Here is a 19,793-nt window from a genome sequence, read left to right as displayed (position 1 = left end):
ATACAGGCCAATGTTTTTTATAAATGTGCATACATGTAGAAACACAAATACAAGCCGATCATTCACTGAAGTTGTCACCATTATAAGAATCCAGGTTTCAGATCCAGGATCAGTGACAGGATCAGATCCAGGATCAGGGACAGGATCAAATCCAGGATCAGTGACAGGATCAGACCCAGGATCAGGGACAGGACGTGTTCTCGTGCTCTGGACTTTGAACTGAAGCAGCTTTTAAAAGCCACATGTGTGAAACCAGCTGTGTCTTCATCGCTGAGGAGGAGGAAGAAACCACTGGACTCAAACCAGTGTATGACTCAAACCAGTCTATGACTCAAACCCTCCTCTGACCCACATGTCTCCTGCAGGGACCCTCACGTGATCCTACCAGAACAGGTGAGCGTCATCAGGTATGTGCGCGTGAGGAAGCAGCAGCAGCAGCAGCAGCGGAGCCATGGAGACGGAAGCTGGATGTTTACAAGCTCCGTGTTGGGTTTGATTTGAGTCGAACCGGTTCAACCACAGGCTGCGAGCTGGTCCAGCACACCGAGATGTTCCCCTGCTGCTGGTCACCTGCTCGGACACACTCCTGAGGCGAGGTACGACGCCACCACGTCGCTGTAGCTGTCATTAACTTTAGCACCCGTAGCCTAGCTCCCACTGTTAGCTACCGCTCAGTTACTGGTTAACTACCTACTATCAGCCTTAAAAGCGACCCATGGCCCAGTTTACTATCTGCGGGGACAGTAAAACCAGTCTTTTCTTACTGGGGGTTGTTAGTGGCAGAGTCGTGAGGCAACGTGTAAATGTTGACGTAGCTTGTAGCTAGCAGCTAGCTAGCCCGGATGCGGCTAACAGTGATGGGTTCACGTCAGCTGGTTTCCCAGTACAACACAGTGTCAGTGGTTAAACCAGCGGGGACTAGTTGTTTTATATCTGGTTTATAGTTCAGTACTGACGGGTGTATTATTTTCTATGTGTATGTATGTATGGATGTGTGTGTGTATTAGCTTGTTAGTTAATGCTATCACGACACGCCTTCCTCCATTCAAAACACTGTAAACCGTTAAACAACATGTTGGTGCTGAAATCATGTGATGTTGATTTTGTAATGGTGGAATAACTTGTCTAGTCCTAACGGTGCTAGCACCAGATTATCAAGGCCTCACATTCACAATCCCACCGAATGAAAAGTAAAACAGCTAAAGTGTACAAACCCGAAACTGCTGGACACTTTCACTTCAGTTATCTGTGCAATTCCATGTCTGATGTGCTTCTTCCTCCACTGTTTATAAGCTGTATATGTGTTTTTTTTTTAATAATTCCTTGTGTTTATATTGCATGGTTACTTTTTTTTTTAAAGATTATTTCAAATGTAGATGCACTGTTACTTTTTTCATGAACTATAAAAGTAGATATACAGTAATTGTGGCATGGGCAATAGTCTCGAGGCCCTTAGAGCGTTATGGTGAAATGCTTTCAGAGAACGTGCCTATATTTTATTCATCCTCTTTGTCCTTCCTTTGTAACCTTGTTTCTTCTCTTTCCATGTTTCAGATTGAGTGGGACTCATCAGACGACTGAGCATCAATGGACGACCCCCCTACCTCGTCCGATTCTTCCGAGTTTAAGTCTTCTACCGCCGGCATCTCAGAAAATGAATTCTCGTGTCACTGTTGCTACGACATCTTAGTGAACCCCACAACTTTGACCTGCGGCCACAACTTCTGCCGCCACTGTCTGGCTCTGTGGTGGGAATCCGCGCACAAGAACGAGTGTCCGGAATGCCGGGAGAAGTGGGAAGGCTTTCCTAAAGTCAACATACTGCTACGGTATGATTTTCACGGCCACACCGAGTCAAGTCACAGTTGAACAACCCTGCAGAGTGATTTTAATTTGAAATTGGATACAGTTGGATAAAGGAATACCAGTGGAGTACAGATGGTGAGAAAAGGAAAGAACGTAAAAATGAAGGAAAGGAAGAACAAGATAGATTTAATTAGGTAACTCTAAGGTAACTTTCATTGCAAATTTATAATCAATTTGACTAAATGTGGTTGCCTGGATTGGCCATCGGGCAATTTGGGACAAATCCTGGTGGGCCGCAACATTTTTAAGCCATCGTTTGACATTTTGTTGTTGTGAGAATATTTTGGCCTGTCCTCACAACGTCAAGTGGCTTTATTCTATTTTATATTTATTATAATCTCAATTAGGGTTTAGACTCGGTTTAAGGGTTAAGGTTAGTGTTAGTGAAGGGTTAAGATTTGAGGGAAGGGCTACGGAATACATTATGTCAACGAGTGTCCTCACTAATAATAATGTGAAGGAGAAACTTTATCAGAACTACTGCAAACTGTGGATGGAACAGTTTCACTCTGTGCTCTTCTGACACAACTTCGCCTTATTCTGCATCGACTATACCTGCACTACCAACTGTGTTTGTTGTTTTTTAATTGTATATATTGTGATTCCATCACTAATTCCATGGGTTTGCATAATCCTCCTCTTCTTAGGGATGCAACTGACAAGCTGTTCAGCGAAGTCGTTCAGCAGAGGAAAGCTACGATCCAGGCAAACCCCCAAATCTCCCGGAGCCTGTTGGCCTTCCAGAGGTAGGAAAGTATACTAACACGAGACAAGTTGTTTTGGTGTAAACCCAGTAAACATTAGAAATCCATCGATTTAGAACAGCACTTCCATAACTTTGTCACGCTCAAGAGGGGCAGTTTCAAACAAGAAGGATCAAAATTGATCAATGTCTTTTTTGTAAAGGAAGGTTACACATCCAGATGTGTTAATTGCTGGAGTTCCCCTTTGATAATGATGACGGTATCTGTGTGAACTTACCTGGTGTCTGTGCTAATTGGGGCCCGAGCACCGACAGTGCGAAGGAAAATGAATCAAGTGCTCTGGCCCGCACAGTGCGGCTCGCAGCCCTAGTTTGTATTAGACCCTTTGTTTTACCGAAGCAAACACTCATTAAATATCTGTCTGTTTTCAGATATGGGGACAACTTGGGTAGATCCCGGACAAATCAGCACAAAGGAGCAGGCTTCTTCTTCTCTGGTGTCTTAACTGCGCTCACATGTGTGGCTGTAAGTATACACAAGTGTTAAAAACCACATGTAGTAACCTTTGTTTCTAAAATGAGGTACTCTGTATTGAGGAATTGGTCCCGAGCTGCGATACTGAACTTTTTTACTGCAGCGCTGCTTGAAACTACCTGTGAAAAAAGTGCCACAAATACCTATAATGTTAAACTAATTTAATTTTGAGCAACATGATTGGTGAATAATTAATTAAACTGAGCTCATACAGATTCTCATTATCAGGATCCTGTATATTTTACTCAGAGATTTTTCCAAATGTACCTTTGGAGTGAGTTAATGTCACACTTTCACTGTTAACTGCTATTCTGATTACAACATTTGTGCTTTTTTAATATATCCAAAGTGATTTTAACCAAGGGGGCTGGATGTTCATTTGATGTAGACAGTACATGTTTATTTAGTCCATGTGGCACTTGGGAGCAACGTCAATGTGTGTTTTGCCACATGGCAGTAAATGTGCATTGTGTAATCACGTTACAGCACGACCGCAGTTCTTTGATGAACACCGTGATTGAATCAGGTTGTTTTAGGGAAAACCGGAAGGAGGCCTGAGCCTGTGTGTAAAACATCTGTTGATGTGGATGCTTTTGTCCAGTCATACAGGTTTAAATGTGCTAAATGTAAAAGCACATAAGGTCAGTAAGAACAGCAGTTCATATGACAGTCTAGTTTGTGAACCAAACCTTTTCTTTGCAGTGTGTGTATAAGTTAAGGTAAACGAGGTATCACTGTACCTTGTTTATCAAAGTCTGTGTTTGGTCAGGTGATGGTGATGGTGTATCACTGGAGCAGTAGTGGGGTGGAGCAGCACACCATGCTGATCAGTAAGCCTGTGTCCCACTGGACGTCAGAGGAAGTGGTTTCCTGGCTGGAACATCTGGGGCCCTGGGCGCAGCTCTACAGAGATCCCTTCCTACAGGAAAGTGTCAATGGAAGGTAAAAAAACGTAAAACTCAATCAGTGAATGTATTTTCCATAACACGCAGATACACTTCAAGCTCAGCAAAAATGCTAAATATTTATTAATTTGCAGTTTTTCAGTGTGAGGATTTGTTGTTGTTAGAAATTATAGATTAATCAAATGCTAATTACTGAATAATTAGCATCAAAATTACCAACTACTTTCTTTTTAGTATGTTCACTCTGTCGCCGACCGGTTTAATGGTACAGAGTAAAATATGGAAGTTTGAGTTTCCTGCTGATCCAGTGTGGTGTGGATTTCTTTGCTTCAGGCTGCTGTTGATGCTCGATGATGAAGAGTTGTTGAAGCCGCCGTACAGCATCGAGAGTCAGGCTCACCGACGAGCCATTTTGGCCGAACTGGACAGAGTTAAAGCTCTGGGAGTCAAACCTCCTCAGAACCTGTGGGAATACAAAGTAAGTTCAGACAAAATGTTTGGGTATGCAGATATATACACACTAATGTGAGCAGCATTCCCCACAGAATTTGATTCTCCGGCAAGTGACTCCAGCCCTGATGTTGTGTGAAATGTGTTTGTTTTAGTGTTTTAGTGTTTAAGTGCACAGTCCATTCATTTAAGAAAATGCCCCATTGTACAGATTTGAATCTGTGAGTCTGGAATCAGGATGTTTGTGATTCCTCTGTCCCTTTCTGCCAGGCGGCTAACGCTGGGAAGTCTCTGTTCTTGCTCTACGCCCTGAAGAGCTCGCCTCGTCTCACACTCTTCTACTTGTATCTGTTCGACTACACGGAAACCTTCCTGCCCGTCCTGCACACCTGCTGTCCGGCCGTCTCACACAGTGACCAATCACTGGAGAGCAGCTTCTACAAGACACAGGTGACTCTTTGAATAAGTCAACATTGTCTCTGAGAACAAGTCCAGCTACTGCGACATTTACATGCACACTGAATATGAACAGAACTATTGACGTTACAGATTTGTGTGTTACTGATTGTACTGTAAAACGTGTTCTCGTGTTTGGCAGCTGGAGCCCAACTGGCAGCAGTGGGCGGAGTTTCTGGTGAAGTACCTCCTGCTTCCATACCAGCTAATAGCTGAGTTTGCTTGGGACTGGTTGGCCGTCCACTACTGGACATCTCGCTTCATCATCGTGAACGCCGCGCTCATGTCTGTGCTGGAAGGCTGTGCCCTGTGGAGACTCTGCACGACAGCCGGGATCAGGTACACGCAGTGGGAGGGCTGGGTGTTCATGAGTTTTTCTTTCTTGTCAAAACCTGGCTCCTAAATTATCCACAATGCCAACCTTTTAATGACGGCTACATGGTGCTATGAAGCAGTGTTTCCCTGAGTGGGTCCACATTGTGTTTGTCCATGTTTATGTACAGTCCTAATTGAACTCCAGAGGACTCAATCAGTCGTTACTCGTTTAACTCGTATCTTCCTCTCTCTTTAGGTTTCTGCCACAGATGATGTGGAGCCACACGTGGACGATGTTATCTCAGGGGTTTGTCTTTGCCGTCCTGTGGCCTTTAGTCCCTCAGTTTGTGTGCAACTGCTTCTTCTACTGGGCGCTCTACTTCAGTCCCATCGTCAACATAGACCTGGTGGTGCAGCAGCTGATGCATCCAGAAACACAGGTGCCGTAACAAAGCTGCATGTAGTCAGCGCCCTGTCAGTGCCACACAGTTCAAAGCAAATAAAGTGAATAGTCAGAAAGCCAGTTGCTGAAAAGTGTTTATGTTCAGCGTTGAAGTCACAAGACTGACTTGCGGTTGGAAAGGAAATTTTCTCGCTTCCTGGCTCATCTCTGCTGGACGGCTGCCATGTGGAACAAGAGAGGCTTTGAGCCACTGTGGGGAAAGTAAAACCAACACGGTAACTGTGAAATATCTGTGATCGTATTGATTTGGAGAGATGACTGCAGTGGACTCATTCACAAACCACATTGCCTAAATGGTTCAGGGGGCATTTATGCAAATGATGGGTTGGAGCATTGGTGGCAATGAAGACTGGTGCAGTGACTCTCCTGTAGAGTCACGTAGGCATCGTGGAATGTTCTCGGCCCGTAGTTTTTACAGAGAAAATTATGATATTATGTCCCAAGTTTGTCCTTTTGGGTGAAGTTATTGCAAAAATTTAATTTACATTGAATTAATGTCTTTGTTAGATTAAGCTACGGTAAGAACCGTGTGCTCCCCACCACCGACTGCTCAAAACTGAACTAACTGACTAATATACACCTGGTGCTCCACTGAAGTAACCTACATATCACCTAGTGGTCAAAACAATACATTACATAATGGCTCCTTCAACTGGCCTCATATGTCAGTCGATAGCTCTCTAGCACTGTAGTCCAGTAAAACCTTTTATTCCTATACAGACCTGCGTACTGTCAGTGGAACAAAACAAGTATAAATACATTTTTGTTTAAGTTCTAATCTAATCCACAGTCACGGAAATGAACAAATGCTGCTTCATAAGTATCAGTTTGATTTATGCTGTATTATAAGTGCATTCTGCAGATATTTCAGTCCGTCTCTGAGGGTCAATGGCTGCGACAGTGACTTGTTGAGGTTTGTGGTTCTGCCGCCTTCTGGGAACCTCAAGCTTTACTGTCCTTTCAAAAGAAATGCAGTCAGGACAAACAAATGTTCAACGTTGAAGTTTATTCCAGAAGTTCCTTTTCATATATGGTTTGTGGCACTTAGATTAAAAAGAAAGCTTATTATCTTAAATTCTTTATTGAGATGCCGATACAGATCTTTTTTTCAGTTTTAATGATTTTTTTAAGGAGACATGGTTTGAAGCAGATTTAATTTGTACTGCTGACAAAGATTAAGTAGCACTTTTTCTTTTTAGCGTTCAAAAGAGTTTTGTTTGCAGTATACAATTCCATGTGGTGTGGGGGGGTAGAACTAATCAAAGACATCTTTGTTATTATTTTTTACATTGTTCATTTGCACTTAAAGGTTCTACACTGTGATTCTGTTCTTAAATGTTTTCTGTTGACAAAGGAGAAATAAAGACTTTTAAATGTTATCCTGTTGTTTATTTTCATTATGTAGTAATTGCTGGACAATTGAATTAGTTATATCATCAAAATGTATCTATATTTGGTCTTTGTGATTTATGTAAATTCTTATAACATTTTTTTCTATAAAATTGTATTTGTATAGCTCCAAATCATCATATACATTATCTCAAGGCTCTTTACCTAGAAGAAAAATCCTGTTATTTTGTATTAAATATAAATATGTTATATATAATATATATAATATACCTTGTTTGTTTGTAATTTAATCTGTTTAGTTATTGTTTGTCATTGAGCCTTTATCTATTTAACTTTCTATGAGTGCAGTAACATTTGAAGAAAGGATAATATTTTCATTTCAGGTATTTTTACTACATTAAATCTAACTTTGTTCGTACAATTGTAAATAAAGTTTCATTGATTGAAGATCCAGGAACGACCGCCCTCTAGCGTTGGACGGTCGTCATGGCAGCAGAGGTTGTCACCATAACGACGTAAGGGCTTGTCTGTAAAGCTCAAGCAGCGCCGGAAACGCAAAAAATAAGGAGAACTACAAGACAAATATAATAATGATAATTAGTTATGCGGGTTCATCTCTTTAACGTGAATATAACCAACAACGAGTCTATTTTTCAGTTTGCGTTAAGATGGCGGTGTTTAAACGTACCGTGCGTTTGAACCGACAACAATTTGCGGACGAGCCCTCGGCCGTGCTTGTTGCGGAAGTGAAAAGTCGACGTGGGGAAGAAAGGTTGGTCCGTGTTCGAGACCCGCGACACAGCAGCGGCGCGTCCAATCCAGGTCAGCGGTGTGTCCCGTGGAACCGGTCCGCCTGCCCCCCCTCCCCTCGGTGATGGACGCGCGGAGCCGGGCCGTATAAATGGGACCGGGAGCCAACGACGGGCTGTAATGCTGCGCCGGGTGCGGCAGTCTCTCCGGCAGGTGCTGTTTCTGATGGCCCGGAGACCGGATCTCCTCTGCGGGGCTATCGTGCTCAGCGTCCTGCTCGTCCTGGCTCTCATGCTCACGTGCAGGTACGAGTGGGACAGGGTTTGTTTCTGGGATCCAACCGAACGGTCCGCGGTGCTGTAGCTTCACGGAAACTGTAAATTAGCCGCTTGTTACCAGGAGCTGGTTATAAAGTGTCGGCTGAAGTGTCGGGATAAGAGGATTCACTGATGATTAGCGAGTCATCTGGTGGACTCCCATAGAGTCACTGGTTTTAAACTGTGTGTCTGTGGTTGTTAACTAACAGCTCAGATCTGTCATCAGGTTTATTCAGCACAGGAACAATAATACATATAAAGTGCAGAAGGAGGCAGTGGAACTTAGTAGTCTTATTTTGAAGCCTCCACCTAAATAAAGTTAAGATTTAACAACTTTAGACATGCAGATAATAATGATTACACATGAGTCAACAAACTCAAACAAACCTAACCCTAACAAGTTATGAAGCCAATTACAAAACAAACAGCAACACTATTCAATAAGAAAGTAAAAAGATGTGTGTATGTGACAAGTGTGCAGTTGCATGCACACATGACTGTGAGTGTGTGTTGGGGGGGGGGGGGGTATGATGCATGGACTCCCAGGTAACAGTAATCAATGGAATCTCCAAAAACAACAACACAAGAAGAAGAGCAGCAATAGTTAAATGGTCTTTTAAGCATCTTTTATAAAGTAACTATACTATTTCAACTCAGTTTGTATAACAGAAAACTCTGTTATGAAATTGGATCAAATAACCAAACAAATCAAAGTTCTTCATCACAAACACTTTAACCAGTCTGGTTCGAATCACGGGCTGTAGACAAATGTATATTGTCTCAGAACATGTGTTGTTATAGAAGTTTGTGTTATTGTGATTCCTCCTTTAGACTAACATCTTGTTTTTCTGTCTGTAGCCGTGCTAAGAATGTGGTGGCAGCAGCTCGGCCTCCGGTGCGGTTCTTCTCTGCCGAGGCCCCGATCATCGACCTGTACTTGGGTCAGCTGGACCAGGTGAGACTCTGGATACTCAACATTTAGTTGAATGAAACACTGGGATTTCCCTCCATTAGATATCATGAGATCTGCATGAGAACTGGATTCTGTTTTGGCTCGGACAGAGTAGCTTTCATCCTTTGCTCCAATGTTCTCACATTTCTCAAATCATTTCAGTGACAGATCTTAGTCCCTGACAGTAATAATTCAAGATCAACATAAAAAAAATCCAGGACAGCAATTAACGTGCCAGTAACGTTAATACTTTCTCTATAGGTGGAGCGTCTGAGGAGTGTGGCGGAGGTGTCGCTCATCTTCTTCTATGCACCGTGGTGCGCTCACTCCATGGCTGCCCGACAGGAAGTGCAGCAGGTTGCTAAGAAGCTGGCCAAACAGGTACAGGGCACCTGAGGTCGCTCAATGCTGCAGGATTGTTTAAAGGACACATAGAAAGCACACGGTGGTTGCATGGTGTGCGGCTGTCGAGGAATTAACAGCAAAACCGAACAACAATACACTTCTAGAATAAAATAGGGCTTTGTTATATAAAGTGTTTTTTGTAGCCTGTATTCAGAATAATTAAGCAGCAGCAAATCCTTTAAATTCACAAAGGAAAGTTGGTAACTAGTGAGTCTGACTGTTGGGATGTACTTTAGAAAACACAGTTAACTCACACATGACTGAGAATGATAACACAACTCATCCTGTCTGTGGTTGTTTGTTTCACCCTGTTTTTCTGTCGTTCTCTCTCTCACACTCACACACACACACACACACACACACACACACACACACACACACACACACACACACACACACACACACACACACACACACACACACACACACACAGGTGCAGTTTGTGGCCGTTAACTGTTGGTACAGTCAGGGGAAATGCAGGAGGCAAAACCGCCTCTACCACTATCCCATCATCCATCTGTTTTATAGAAGGTGAGACTGAGAAGAAGTCAAATAATTATATGAGGAGGTGAAGATGTCCTGTCCTGTACAGATTTATTATAAAACCTCTCGAGGCAAATTTGTGAAGTGCAGCATCTGTAATCCTCTCCTCTTTTCCTAGAATGTTAATATATATATTAGTATATAGTAGTCGATGTATGTTTCTGGTGGCTTGTTCTGTAAAGCACTTTGAGTCTTTGATAAGATTAGAAAAGCAGCTTTATAATAAATACAGTCCATTTACCACTTAGTATTTTTACGTTTATAAATGTATTTTTTATGATTTTGATTATTAACATGTACAAATGAGCTGTGAGGCGAGAGATTGATGCTTTACATCACTTAATTGATCCTTTTATCTTGTCTCTGCTGCAGGTTTGGACCCATCGAGTACAAAGGTCCGTTCGTTGCTCTGTATGTGGAGAGTTTCATCCTCCGAGTCATCACGCCGCTCACTTACCTCCCATCCAGAGCCACACTTGAAGAGTTCCTCTCCAACCACGAGGTACTTGTTGGCCTCAGGCCCACAAAGTTCATCCCTGACTGTGTGAGCTGGTCGATAATAATGTGCTGTAAACAGTTATGTATATGATATATTCTGACTGGCTGTGTCTTTTGTCCTTCTAGCCTCGTGTGGTGGGTTTCTTCCAGTTTAACTCGTCTCCTCAGCCGCCAGGGTACATCACGTATTTGTCCTCGGCGCTGCAGGCTCTCAAACGGGGTAAGAAAGGATCGCACAGCGCAGAGACTCCTTCTTACAAATCCTCAATGAAGCGGCTACTGGATCGATTGATTAGTGGATTAGCCTTTTAACCAAAAAGAGCAGTTACTGATTCAAGTATCTCTAATGTTCCTTTCTTTATCTGACAGGAAACTACCAAGAATTATAAGCAACAATTATTTCCATTATCCATTAATTAGCTTATTAGTTTTATTTGATTGTTCTATGGTCTGAAATAAAATGTCTGAAATGGTCAGAATTTCACAGAGTCCCAGGTGACGTTTTTAAATGTGTTCTTTGTTCGGCCAAAATCTCAAAACACACGGCTTCATAAGCTTCTTAAGGGTCCTTAAGTAGTTTGTATCCACACTAAGGAAACTTTTTACAGTTAGGAATCTGGAACTAGATCATTTTTTGATTTCTTCTTCTTTAAAAATTGCGACCAACTGTTGCAGCTATATTCTACAGATCTTTGTTTCATTTGATCTTTGTTTCATCTGTTTTTCTGACGTAGATTTCCGCGGAGTCGTGCGTTTCGGGGTCGTGACAAACAAACAGGTGGCCGAGGCCATCTCCCTAAAAGAAGATGAAAGTGTTTATCTCCACAGGATATTAAACTCCTCTTTGGTGAGCGATGTGGTCAAGTCATGATATTCTACAAACAACGGCTAAAGAATGTTTAGAAACACTGAATAAATTGCACTGTAGTTTTTAGATGTATAAAATGTTTTTCTGTGCTTTTAGATTTTCCCTCGACTGGAACGTAACTTCACGTCCGAGGCCATCTGCAGCTGGGTGTTTGAACACTATCAGACCGTCCTCAAGTGGCTGCAGCCGCCGGGAACTAAGTCCCGCCTCTTGGAGCAGGAGCTGACTAAAGGTCCGGCGCTGCTGCTGTTCCTGCCGTACAATCCACTCGGCTCCAAACCCGATCCCATCCTGCACCAGGTGAGATAAGGGGAAAAATAGCTTCATAGTCTTTATCTTATTTCAAATATCTAATTTTACTGCTGGTTTTGTTTTTCAGATTGCCGACATTGCTGTGCGATACCATTCCTGTGAGAATAACGACCACTCCGGCTCGGACGGAAGATCCCACCTGCTGTGCTGCCAGTCGGTTCTGCTCCCAGAGTCCAGGACAAGTGTGTGCGAGGTGTGTCTCCGCTCGTCAGGACAGAGTCGGAGCAGCTCTTCCGTACGCTGCTCATTCCCCTCCACAGCTCGGGGGGGGGACGTGTTGCAGCCTCATCTCCGACACTGCTGCCTCCACCGACTTCCTGCTCCCGTGTCCACGGAGTCTGCCTCCTCGGTGGACTGTAGCAACTTTCTGAGCAGCTACAGCCCGTTCAGTCAATACAGTGCCTGCTGCAGACCAGTAGAACCTCAACTCAATGAGTCACAAGCCAAAGAGGGGCCGGACATGCAAAGACTCACGCCCCCTCCTCTGTCCGTCCCTCCGTCGTCCGTCACTCAGCAGAGAGGAGACGGCATCACGGGGCTCCGGTGTCAGACCAACAGGACGCTCAGGTTTTATCTGCTGGATGTTGCTCTGAACTGGCCTCTGGCCGTGAGGCTCGGAGCCACAGGCAACAGAACGGCTGCTCTTCACCAGGAGGCTGGTAACCCAGGTGATGGGAGCAGCCACCGGTCGTTCGCAGCTATCGTGAACCTGAAGGACGAGGTTCACTACGTTCTCCATCGCAGCCCAGCAGCCACACTCACAGAGTCTCTGGGTAAGACGAGGACATGGTTACGCTCAGTGGCCACTTTATTAGGTTCAAACCAGTTGGTTTTCAGCATTTTATTTCTTCGTTAACACACGCGAGGAAACGTAAAGTCCAAACCAAACATAAATCTCAGCACTTTCTGCTGGCGCTGTCTCTCAGTGTCTCTCACCTTGTGTGTCCCTCACCGTGTGTGTCCCTGAGTGTCTCTCACCATGTGTGTCCCTGAGTGTCTCTCACCATGTGTGTCCCTCAGTTAGGGTTGCAAAATTCCGGGAATATTCAAAGTTGGAAACTTTTCATGGGAATTAACGGGAATAAACTGGAAATTTTGTGGGTAATTTATACTAACTGTATTTACCTTGTCATATACAGACATAAATATAAACATTTTGTTTTGTCATAAGCTGATTTGAGCCCTGAGGAAACTTTGGGCACTTGACTATATGCTTCTGCATCTTTGTGGCATTCTTAACATAGGTCTTTGCACAGTATTTGCAAATGTCCACAGCCTTTCCTTCTACATTGGCTGGGGTGAAATGTCTCCACACATGAGATAGTGCACGTGGCATTGCTCTGTAGAATAAGATGAGAAAAAAGCTTGTAAAAAACACTAATGCAATGCCAGAGATATAAATAGTTAGCTAAACAATTGGAATCGTCTTTAAAAATATTTTACAATTGATGGATAAATGAATAGAAATAGGTTAGATGAACAGATGAACAATCCTCAATCAGCATGCTAATATATTTTCCCCAGTAATATCATCAAAACTTCCCTGACTAGTCCTTGGACCAATGCAGTAGTGTGCAGGATGCTGGGAAGTATCTGTGCATGTGATGGAGAAATGCACAGTGCAGGGTTGAAATTCAACGTGCAGCGTGTACTGCATTCCATACATCTTTAAAATAGAGTTTTGAATTATTTTTTTATTGCTCAGCGTTTAATTTGCGGGAATTTTTTTTTTTTAAATTCCCCAAATTCCTGAGCTTAACTTCCCATGGAAAGTTCCCGGAAAGTTTCCGGAAATTTACCGGAAATTGTCCGCCCCTTTGCAACCCTACCCTCAGTGTCTCTCACCATGTGTGTCTCTCACCATGTGTGTCCCTCAGTGTCTCTCACCATGTGTGTCTCTCACCATGTGTGTCCCTCAGTGTCTCTCACCATGTGTGTCCCTCAGTGTCTCTCACCATGTGTGTCTCTCACCATGTGTGTCTCTCACCATGTGTGTCCCTCAGTGTCTCTCACCATGTGTGTCTCTCACCATGTGTCTCTCACCATGTGTGTCCCTCAGTGTCTCTCACCATGTGTGTCTCTCACCATGTGTGTCCCTCAGTGTCTCTCACCATGTGTGTCCCTCAGTGTCTCTCACCATGTGTGTCTCTCACCATGTGTGTCCCTCACCATGTGTGTCTCTCACCATGTGTGTCCCTCAGTGTCCCTCACCATGTGTGTCCCTCAGTGTCTCTCACCATGTGTGTCCCTCAGTGTCTCTCACCATGTGTGTCTCTGGCTGCTCACTTGCTGCCTTTTGAATCCAGTTGATTGACCTTCTAGTCTCAGCTGTGCCATCCCCTCTCCCTGGTTCACGTGGAGCTGCTCTCTGAGCCTCCTCCACACAATCTATCATCTATATCTTGTGTTTTTAATATTTTTCAAACCCATTTACAAACATGGGGGACAGAATATTAGAAACACTATCACCATTCAGAAGGAACCTTTGGAGGAAGAGTTCTGCTAAACCCTGACTCTTACTGGTTTTTAACCCAGAAGAGTTTGAACTCAGATCCACTTGTGTTTCTGTTGAAGAGCATTGTCAAAGTTAGTATAATAATTTAGAGATAATTAACTCAGTCACTTAGAGTTTTGTGTTGTAGGTGAATGAGGAAACGTTTGAGTGGGAACACTTTGTGCCATGTTTACACAAATTTAATGGAAAGTTGATGAGTCAAGTTAAGGTCAATGTAAGTTTTCCATAAATCATCACCTGAGAAATAAGACTTTTTATGCATATTAGCACATTAGCTGACAGAGTGTCATGGTCTTTTACATGCTGTGCACATACAGACACAAACATTTGTAATGAATAGGACAAAGCTCGTTGTGACCTTTAAGTATCTGATTGTTTATTTGTTGTCAAATTTATCGTTGAAAAATACTACTTTATTACTACTTTAAAATATACTTTACATCAGTAATGAGACGCCAACAGTCTGTAGAGGTGGCAGCAGGTCAGGGAATCACAGTTAGGCATTCATTTAATTTAATTCTATCATGTTAAAAATCCTGTTTGTATTTGAACCTGATCCGTGTAGTGGTTCTCTGTTTTCATTGTGTGTGTGTGTGTGTGTGTGTGTGTGTGTGTGTGTGTGTGTGTGTGTGTGTGTGTGTGTGTGTGTGTGTGTGTGTGTGTGTGTGTGTGTGTGTGTGTGTGTGTGTGTGTGTGTGTGTGTGTGTGTGTGTGTGTGTGTGTGTGTGTTACAGAGGCCTTCATCAGGAACTTCAGTGCTCCGTACAGTCTCTTGCAGAGACACTTGGTCGGAGAGGAGAACAGGAAGGGAGGTGAGGAGGAAGCCAGGCGTCCTCGCCCCCTCATCACAGAACTGACCACCTCCTCCTTCCTGCCCTCCGTCATGGATCTTCAGAAGGTGACGCAAGACGCTGCTTCAAAATCTCTCTCCTCTGTTGAGGAGAGAGAGATTTTCACAGAGTTGTCTGTGTGTATTTGTGTGAGAGGGTCGGCCTTTCAGGCATCGTCCAAACAAAGTTCGAGGTTGTTATAAAACACCAACAGTGACTCATTCCTGATGAATCATTCTCCAATGTTTGTGCTGGAGAAGTCAAATCTTAAGGCAAATATTATTTTTGCTAAACGGAGACAAAATAGCTGACCGTTTAATCCCATTACAACAAACTGTTTGTAGGACAATTTCTCATTGTGCTCACAGGATGTGCTCAACATGCAAATAAAACCAAATGAGAACATTTAAAAATTCACAAAGTAACAGGGATGTATTAATAGGCTAAAAACGTGTGTGTGTGTGTGTGTGTGTGTGTGTGTGTGTGTGTGTGTGTGTGTGTGTGTGTGTGTGTGTGTGTGTGTGTGTGTGTGTGTGTGTGTGTGTGTGTGTGTGTGTAGGATGTGCTGCTGATCTACTACACTCAGTGGTGTGGATTCTGCTCCGTTCTCAACCACATCATCATCCATCTCGCCAGATTGTTACAGGAAAACAGCACCATCACTGTTGCCAGGTAACATATTTCTTTGTGTTTGACTGTTTATGAATCTACTGGGACGGTTTACTCACACTTCTCTCTGTGTAGGGTGAATGTAGCTCGCAATGATCTTCCCTGGGAGTTCATGGTGGATCACGTTCCCTCCATTCTGCTCTTTCCCAGATACAGGTGAGAACTAAAGTGCACTTTCATTTCACATTCAACAGAGCAAACACCACCAGCACGTCTGCACAGTCCCCTTGAATTCAACCAAGCACCTTTCTGGATCCGCTCCTTTGTTCAGATCTGTGCCAAAATTTAATGAGTTCTTTCTTGGTCCATATCCCATCATTCCACCAAATTTCATGGAAATCCATTCAGTATTTGTTTTCATAATCCTGCTGTCAAACAAACAAACAACCCACCGGCCAGAGGTGAAAACATCCCCTTAGCGATATATTGACCAGTCTGATCGACACACAAACATTTGCAAATTAGCATTTTCCAGTCATATCTGCTCACAGATTGTTTTTTATATATAAAGATGAAAGTTAAAATTAAATAGTTTACAGCTCCCGCACAGAATATAGATTTACAGGAGAAACACAGACTTAAAGTACATAATTGCAATTTCTTCTTGTCTTTAAGAAAACATATGAGTGTAAAGTTTCCAGACGACCTTCCCATCACGTTACCCAACCTCCTCCACTTCGTCCTGCAACACTCTGGCTCTGCACACGATGCCGACAAACCGGTAGCATCCTCTGTCAAGGCCGACGGTTCAGGAGCCGCCGCCGTCCTCCGCGCAGAGTTCCTGGCACTGCAGCGGGAAGTTCAGACGCTGCATCACGCCCGCGAACGTCTCTCCCAGCAGCTGGCGCAGCTGTGGCGCGACAACCGGCGCCTGACATTTGAAACTCTCATCTTAGAATCCCAGAACGCTGAGCTGCAGCGAGAGAGGCAGAGCCTGGAGGAGCAGCATCAGGAGAAAAGCCGGCTGCTCGGGAAAGCGGTGAGACGCCTGCAGGAGCTGGCAGACACCTCGGAGAACCTGCTGAACGAGAACACGCTGCTCAGGATCCTGCTGAGGGCGGTGAGGGACAGGACGGAGGAGCAGGAGCAGGAGGAGGAGGAGAGAAAGGAGCCAGAACAGAAAAGAAGCCATATGGCCTCTTGAACACACGTCTGCAGGGAACCCCGAGGAGGAGAGAGCAGGAAACCGAAGGGAGGACTGGAAGGGATGAGAAAGAAAGCTGTGATTAGACCTGAGAGGATGAAATGAAACTGAAATGAGGAGCTAATGTAAAACCAAAAGGGCGACAACCTGGTAAATTTCATCACAAGAGAAAACAAGGATGAAATGACAGTTATGATCTGTGGTGAAAAATGAAGACTGCCGCTGAGTCGGGAAGCACGTAGCGAGCTGTGATGATGGAGGATTTATCCACTCGCATGGACACTAGTGCGGGGATTCAGTGCCAAATGTCCAAGTCACGTGACTCACTTCTGATTCTGCGCTTTGCAAAAACTTAATGTCGACGGTGGAAGATGTAACCCGAGTTAAACTTTATAAAAAACACTCTGCAGCCAAACTCTCTGCCTTCGCTGAATCACTGTCTGTCCTCATCTGAGAGACGGTTTTCAGACAACGAGTCCATGTCCATCACAAACCAAACTGATTCAGGAGTGGTAACAAAGATTTAAGGTTAAATAAATTAATCTAATAAATTGAGGCGGGTCAAATTATTATTACTACGACAGTTCAGATGATAAATGAGTCACTTTCATTTTTTAAACAGAAATTATATTTTCAAACTCTTAATTTATTCCCGTCGTTTCCTTTTTGCCTCCTGATGAGCGACTGTTAACACTTCCGGATTTTTTTCAAAATAAAAGCCTAGCTGTGAAAGAAAGCCTTTCCCTACTGTAAAAGTTCTCCAGGTGCAGGACTGGTGTTTTTTTATACTAGTTTATAAATTCCTGGTTTAAATTTTTCCAGATAATTTTCTTAGGATGAATCGTATATTTTCGTATTAATCACACGCAAAATAGTGTCTTATTAGTTGTTAAACTTCCATTCATTTCCAAATGCAGAGTCGGCACAACCAGCAGGAAACTTTTAAAATATGAAGAATTCTAAACAGAGTTTGGTGGATTTGTTACATCTGCAGGATTTAGAGGAAACTCTCACCCGCCGCTTCACAATCCTTTAATTTAATGCACAGTAGCAGGTGAGAGTTGGAGAGTTTGGCTGCAGAGTCAAAGGGCTACTAATGAGGTTTATTTAAGAGCACTTGAAATAATCAGCTGTTGTTTCTGTTTCTGTTTCTGTTTTTTGGTTTTTTTTGACGGGGAAATAATTGTTTTGTTAAACTGATCTATTTTTCCAGGAATCTTTTCATCTCTGAGTCACTAAAATATTATTTCTGTGTAACTATTCAGGTATTCAGAACAAGATGCTGCAATCGTTTACATGTGAAATATTGCACCGGTTTTTACTGATTAAAAATCAACTCTTCTTACTTCCTGTTTTTATTATTGTGGCTGACGTGTGACACTGTGCAGTCAATTACTAAATCAATACAATGAGCATGAATCAGTCAGATCAACTCACTTCTGCCATACTATATTCCATATCTACATTTTTTTATTATGAAGTCAATTCTTTGCACTTTTTATCAATGTATGTATTTGTAAGTTATAATATGATAAATACATTTGACTAAAGTGTTAATTACACATGGCCGACCTTCCTCTTTCCAGTTACTTTAATACAAAATGTCTTACACTAATATACATTTTGAAACTAATAGATTGAGTATCTCACCTCATCTGGTAACTTGACGATAAAAGAGCTTTATCTAAAAATATATATATATAATTCACTACATGTATTTTATTGCCTTATTCTTTTTCAAATGATCAATTCAGTCCTTTAACAATATCAATTAATTTTTTTAACTTTTAACTTTGTTGCATTTCTTCTGTAATGACGCTATGAGGGATCAAGAAATAAATAATGTTATCAAACTATCCAATTCATTTTTGAAATGAAGTTTGAATACCAATGGTGTTGATCTTTAAGTCACACTTACATTTTATACATAAGAACATTTGGGGTTTGAATATTTCATTCAGTGTAAAGTCAGGTTAATGTTAGCAAACGTTTTAACTGAGTGTTCTAAAATCTAATAAAATATTACAGAAGATAAAAAGTGGTTCTGCCACTATGCTACTTTAACCACCAGTAGGCGGCGCTGCAGCCCCCTCAGAATCCCTACTCCCAGTGACCTAGTAACAAAAGCCCCCTGACCATAATGTGATTAGGGACAATGTGGTGAAATGATGTCATGACACCAGAATAATTTACCACCTGACAAATGTTAGATTTATTTTTATTTCCCTTCCTGTTACGTCAGATTTTCACTCATTTCTACTTTTGTCATCGTCAGAACTCTGACCCACAAACTCTGGGTCATTAAAAACTCAGGTTTTCTATGTTGCCAGTTTTTTCAAGTCTTGGATTAAAATGAGACACATCATTTAAAAACTGCCAACTGGAAATAAACCAACCCCTAATGGTTGAGTTTATAATCTTGAAATAATGAGATTAAAAGAAGATTAAAATCCAAAAAGCACGTCCACTGTTTTTCATTTGTTGAACACACGGACTCGGTGTGTGACCCGGAGTCTTCTGCCTGGATGTTCAGCAGGGACGTAAATACCAGCTTTAATTTGAAGCAGCAGAAACATGCGCTGCTCATTTCTCCCTGAATCAAAGGTTATTTGTCTTCAGTCAGTCTCATGCACTGCAGACACAGAGAGGTTTTAGTGTTCACATCTGATATTGTATACATATATATATATATATATATAAATATGTTTGCTGCACTCACTGTTTGTCCTTAATCTTTATTTTTTATAAATTATATGATGTAAAATTATATTATAGTTGGAAATTATGATTTTGACAGTTTAAGCTCCCTCTAAACTGATGTGAAAATAAAATGACATTTGTTTAAAACATATTAAGGTTATTTTAATTCAAACTTTTAAAAGTTGTAAGTCTACTTTTCTTGCATTTGTGTAAATCGACATGTTTGCTTCACACTGTAAAACAGAAT

The 19,793-nt window shown here is 42.4% G+C and overlaps 2 protein-coding genes across 2 annotated transcripts; both read left to right on the top strand.

Annotated features, from left to right (window-relative positions):
* The first annotated feature begins 264 nt into the window (after positions 1 to 264).
* LOC117765210 (bifunctional apoptosis regulator-like) lies at positions 265 to 7,072 on the top strand. The gene is made up of 9 exons (XM_034591541.1): positions 265 to 596; positions 1,555 to 1,829; positions 2,514 to 2,612; positions 3,002 to 3,095; positions 3,874 to 4,046; positions 4,343 to 4,487; positions 4,730 to 4,909; positions 5,058 to 5,254; positions 5,487 to 7,072. Exons 2-9 carry the CDS (start codon positions 1,588 to 1,590, stop codon positions 5,677 to 5,679), a joined length of 1,323 nt encoding a protein of 440 aa, XP_034447432.1. The 5' UTR covers positions 265 to 596; positions 1,555 to 1,587; the 3' UTR covers positions 5,680 to 7,072.
* A 669-nt stretch (positions 7,073 to 7,741) lies between these two features.
* On the top strand, positions 7,742 to 18,637 carry txndc11 (thioredoxin domain containing 11). Its single transcript, XM_034591489.1, has 13 exons — positions 7,742 to 8,098; positions 8,969 to 9,065; positions 9,324 to 9,443; positions 9,901 to 9,998; positions 10,383 to 10,512; positions 10,635 to 10,728; positions 11,243 to 11,355; positions 11,473 to 11,676; positions 11,756 to 12,461; positions 14,938 to 15,101; positions 15,593 to 15,705; positions 15,778 to 15,858; positions 16,318 to 18,637. Exons 1-13 carry the CDS (start codon positions 7,974 to 7,976, stop codon positions 16,844 to 16,846), a joined length of 2,574 nt encoding a protein of 857 aa, XP_034447380.1. The 5' UTR covers positions 7,742 to 7,973; the 3' UTR covers positions 16,847 to 18,637.
* Positions 18,638 to 19,793: the final 1,156 nt, after the last annotated feature.

This window comes from Hippoglossus hippoglossus, chromosome 1 (assembly GCF_009819705.1).
Source record: "Hippoglossus hippoglossus isolate fHipHip1 chromosome 1, fHipHip1.pri, whole genome shotgun sequence".
NCBI lineage: Eukaryota > Metazoa > Chordata > Actinopteri > Pleuronectiformes > Pleuronectidae > Hippoglossus > Hippoglossus hippoglossus.
The sequence above is the reverse complement of the archived record's forward strand: the minus strand, read 5'-3'. Positions and strand labels throughout refer to the sequence as shown.

Bases quoted from the DNA above. Each gene is read 5' to 3' on its own strand.
- LOC117765210 (XM_034591541.1), top strand. From the start codon at position 1,588: ATGGACGACCCCCCTACCTCGTCCGATTCTTCCGAGTTTAAGTCTTCT. The intron at 4,910-5,057 runs GTGACTCTTTGA...CGTGTTTGGCAG, and splicing joins GCAGCTTCTACAAGACACAG to CTGGAGCCCAACTGGCAGCA. The intron at 5,255-5,486 runs GTACACGCAGTG...CTCTCTCTTTAG, and splicing joins TGCACGACAGCCGGGATCAG to GTTTCTGCCACAGATGATGT.
- txndc11 (XM_034591489.1), top strand. From the start codon at position 7,974: ATGCTGCGCCGGGTGCGGCAGTCTCTCCGGCAGGTGCTGTTTCTGATG. The intron at 8,099-8,968 runs GTACGAGTGGGA...TTCTGTCTGTAG, and splicing joins GCTCTCATGCTCACGTGCAG to CCGTGCTAAGAATGTGGTGG. The intron at 9,444-9,900 runs GTACAGGGCACC...ACACACACACAG, and splicing joins CTAAGAAGCTGGCCAAACAG to GTGCAGTTTGTGGCCGTTAA.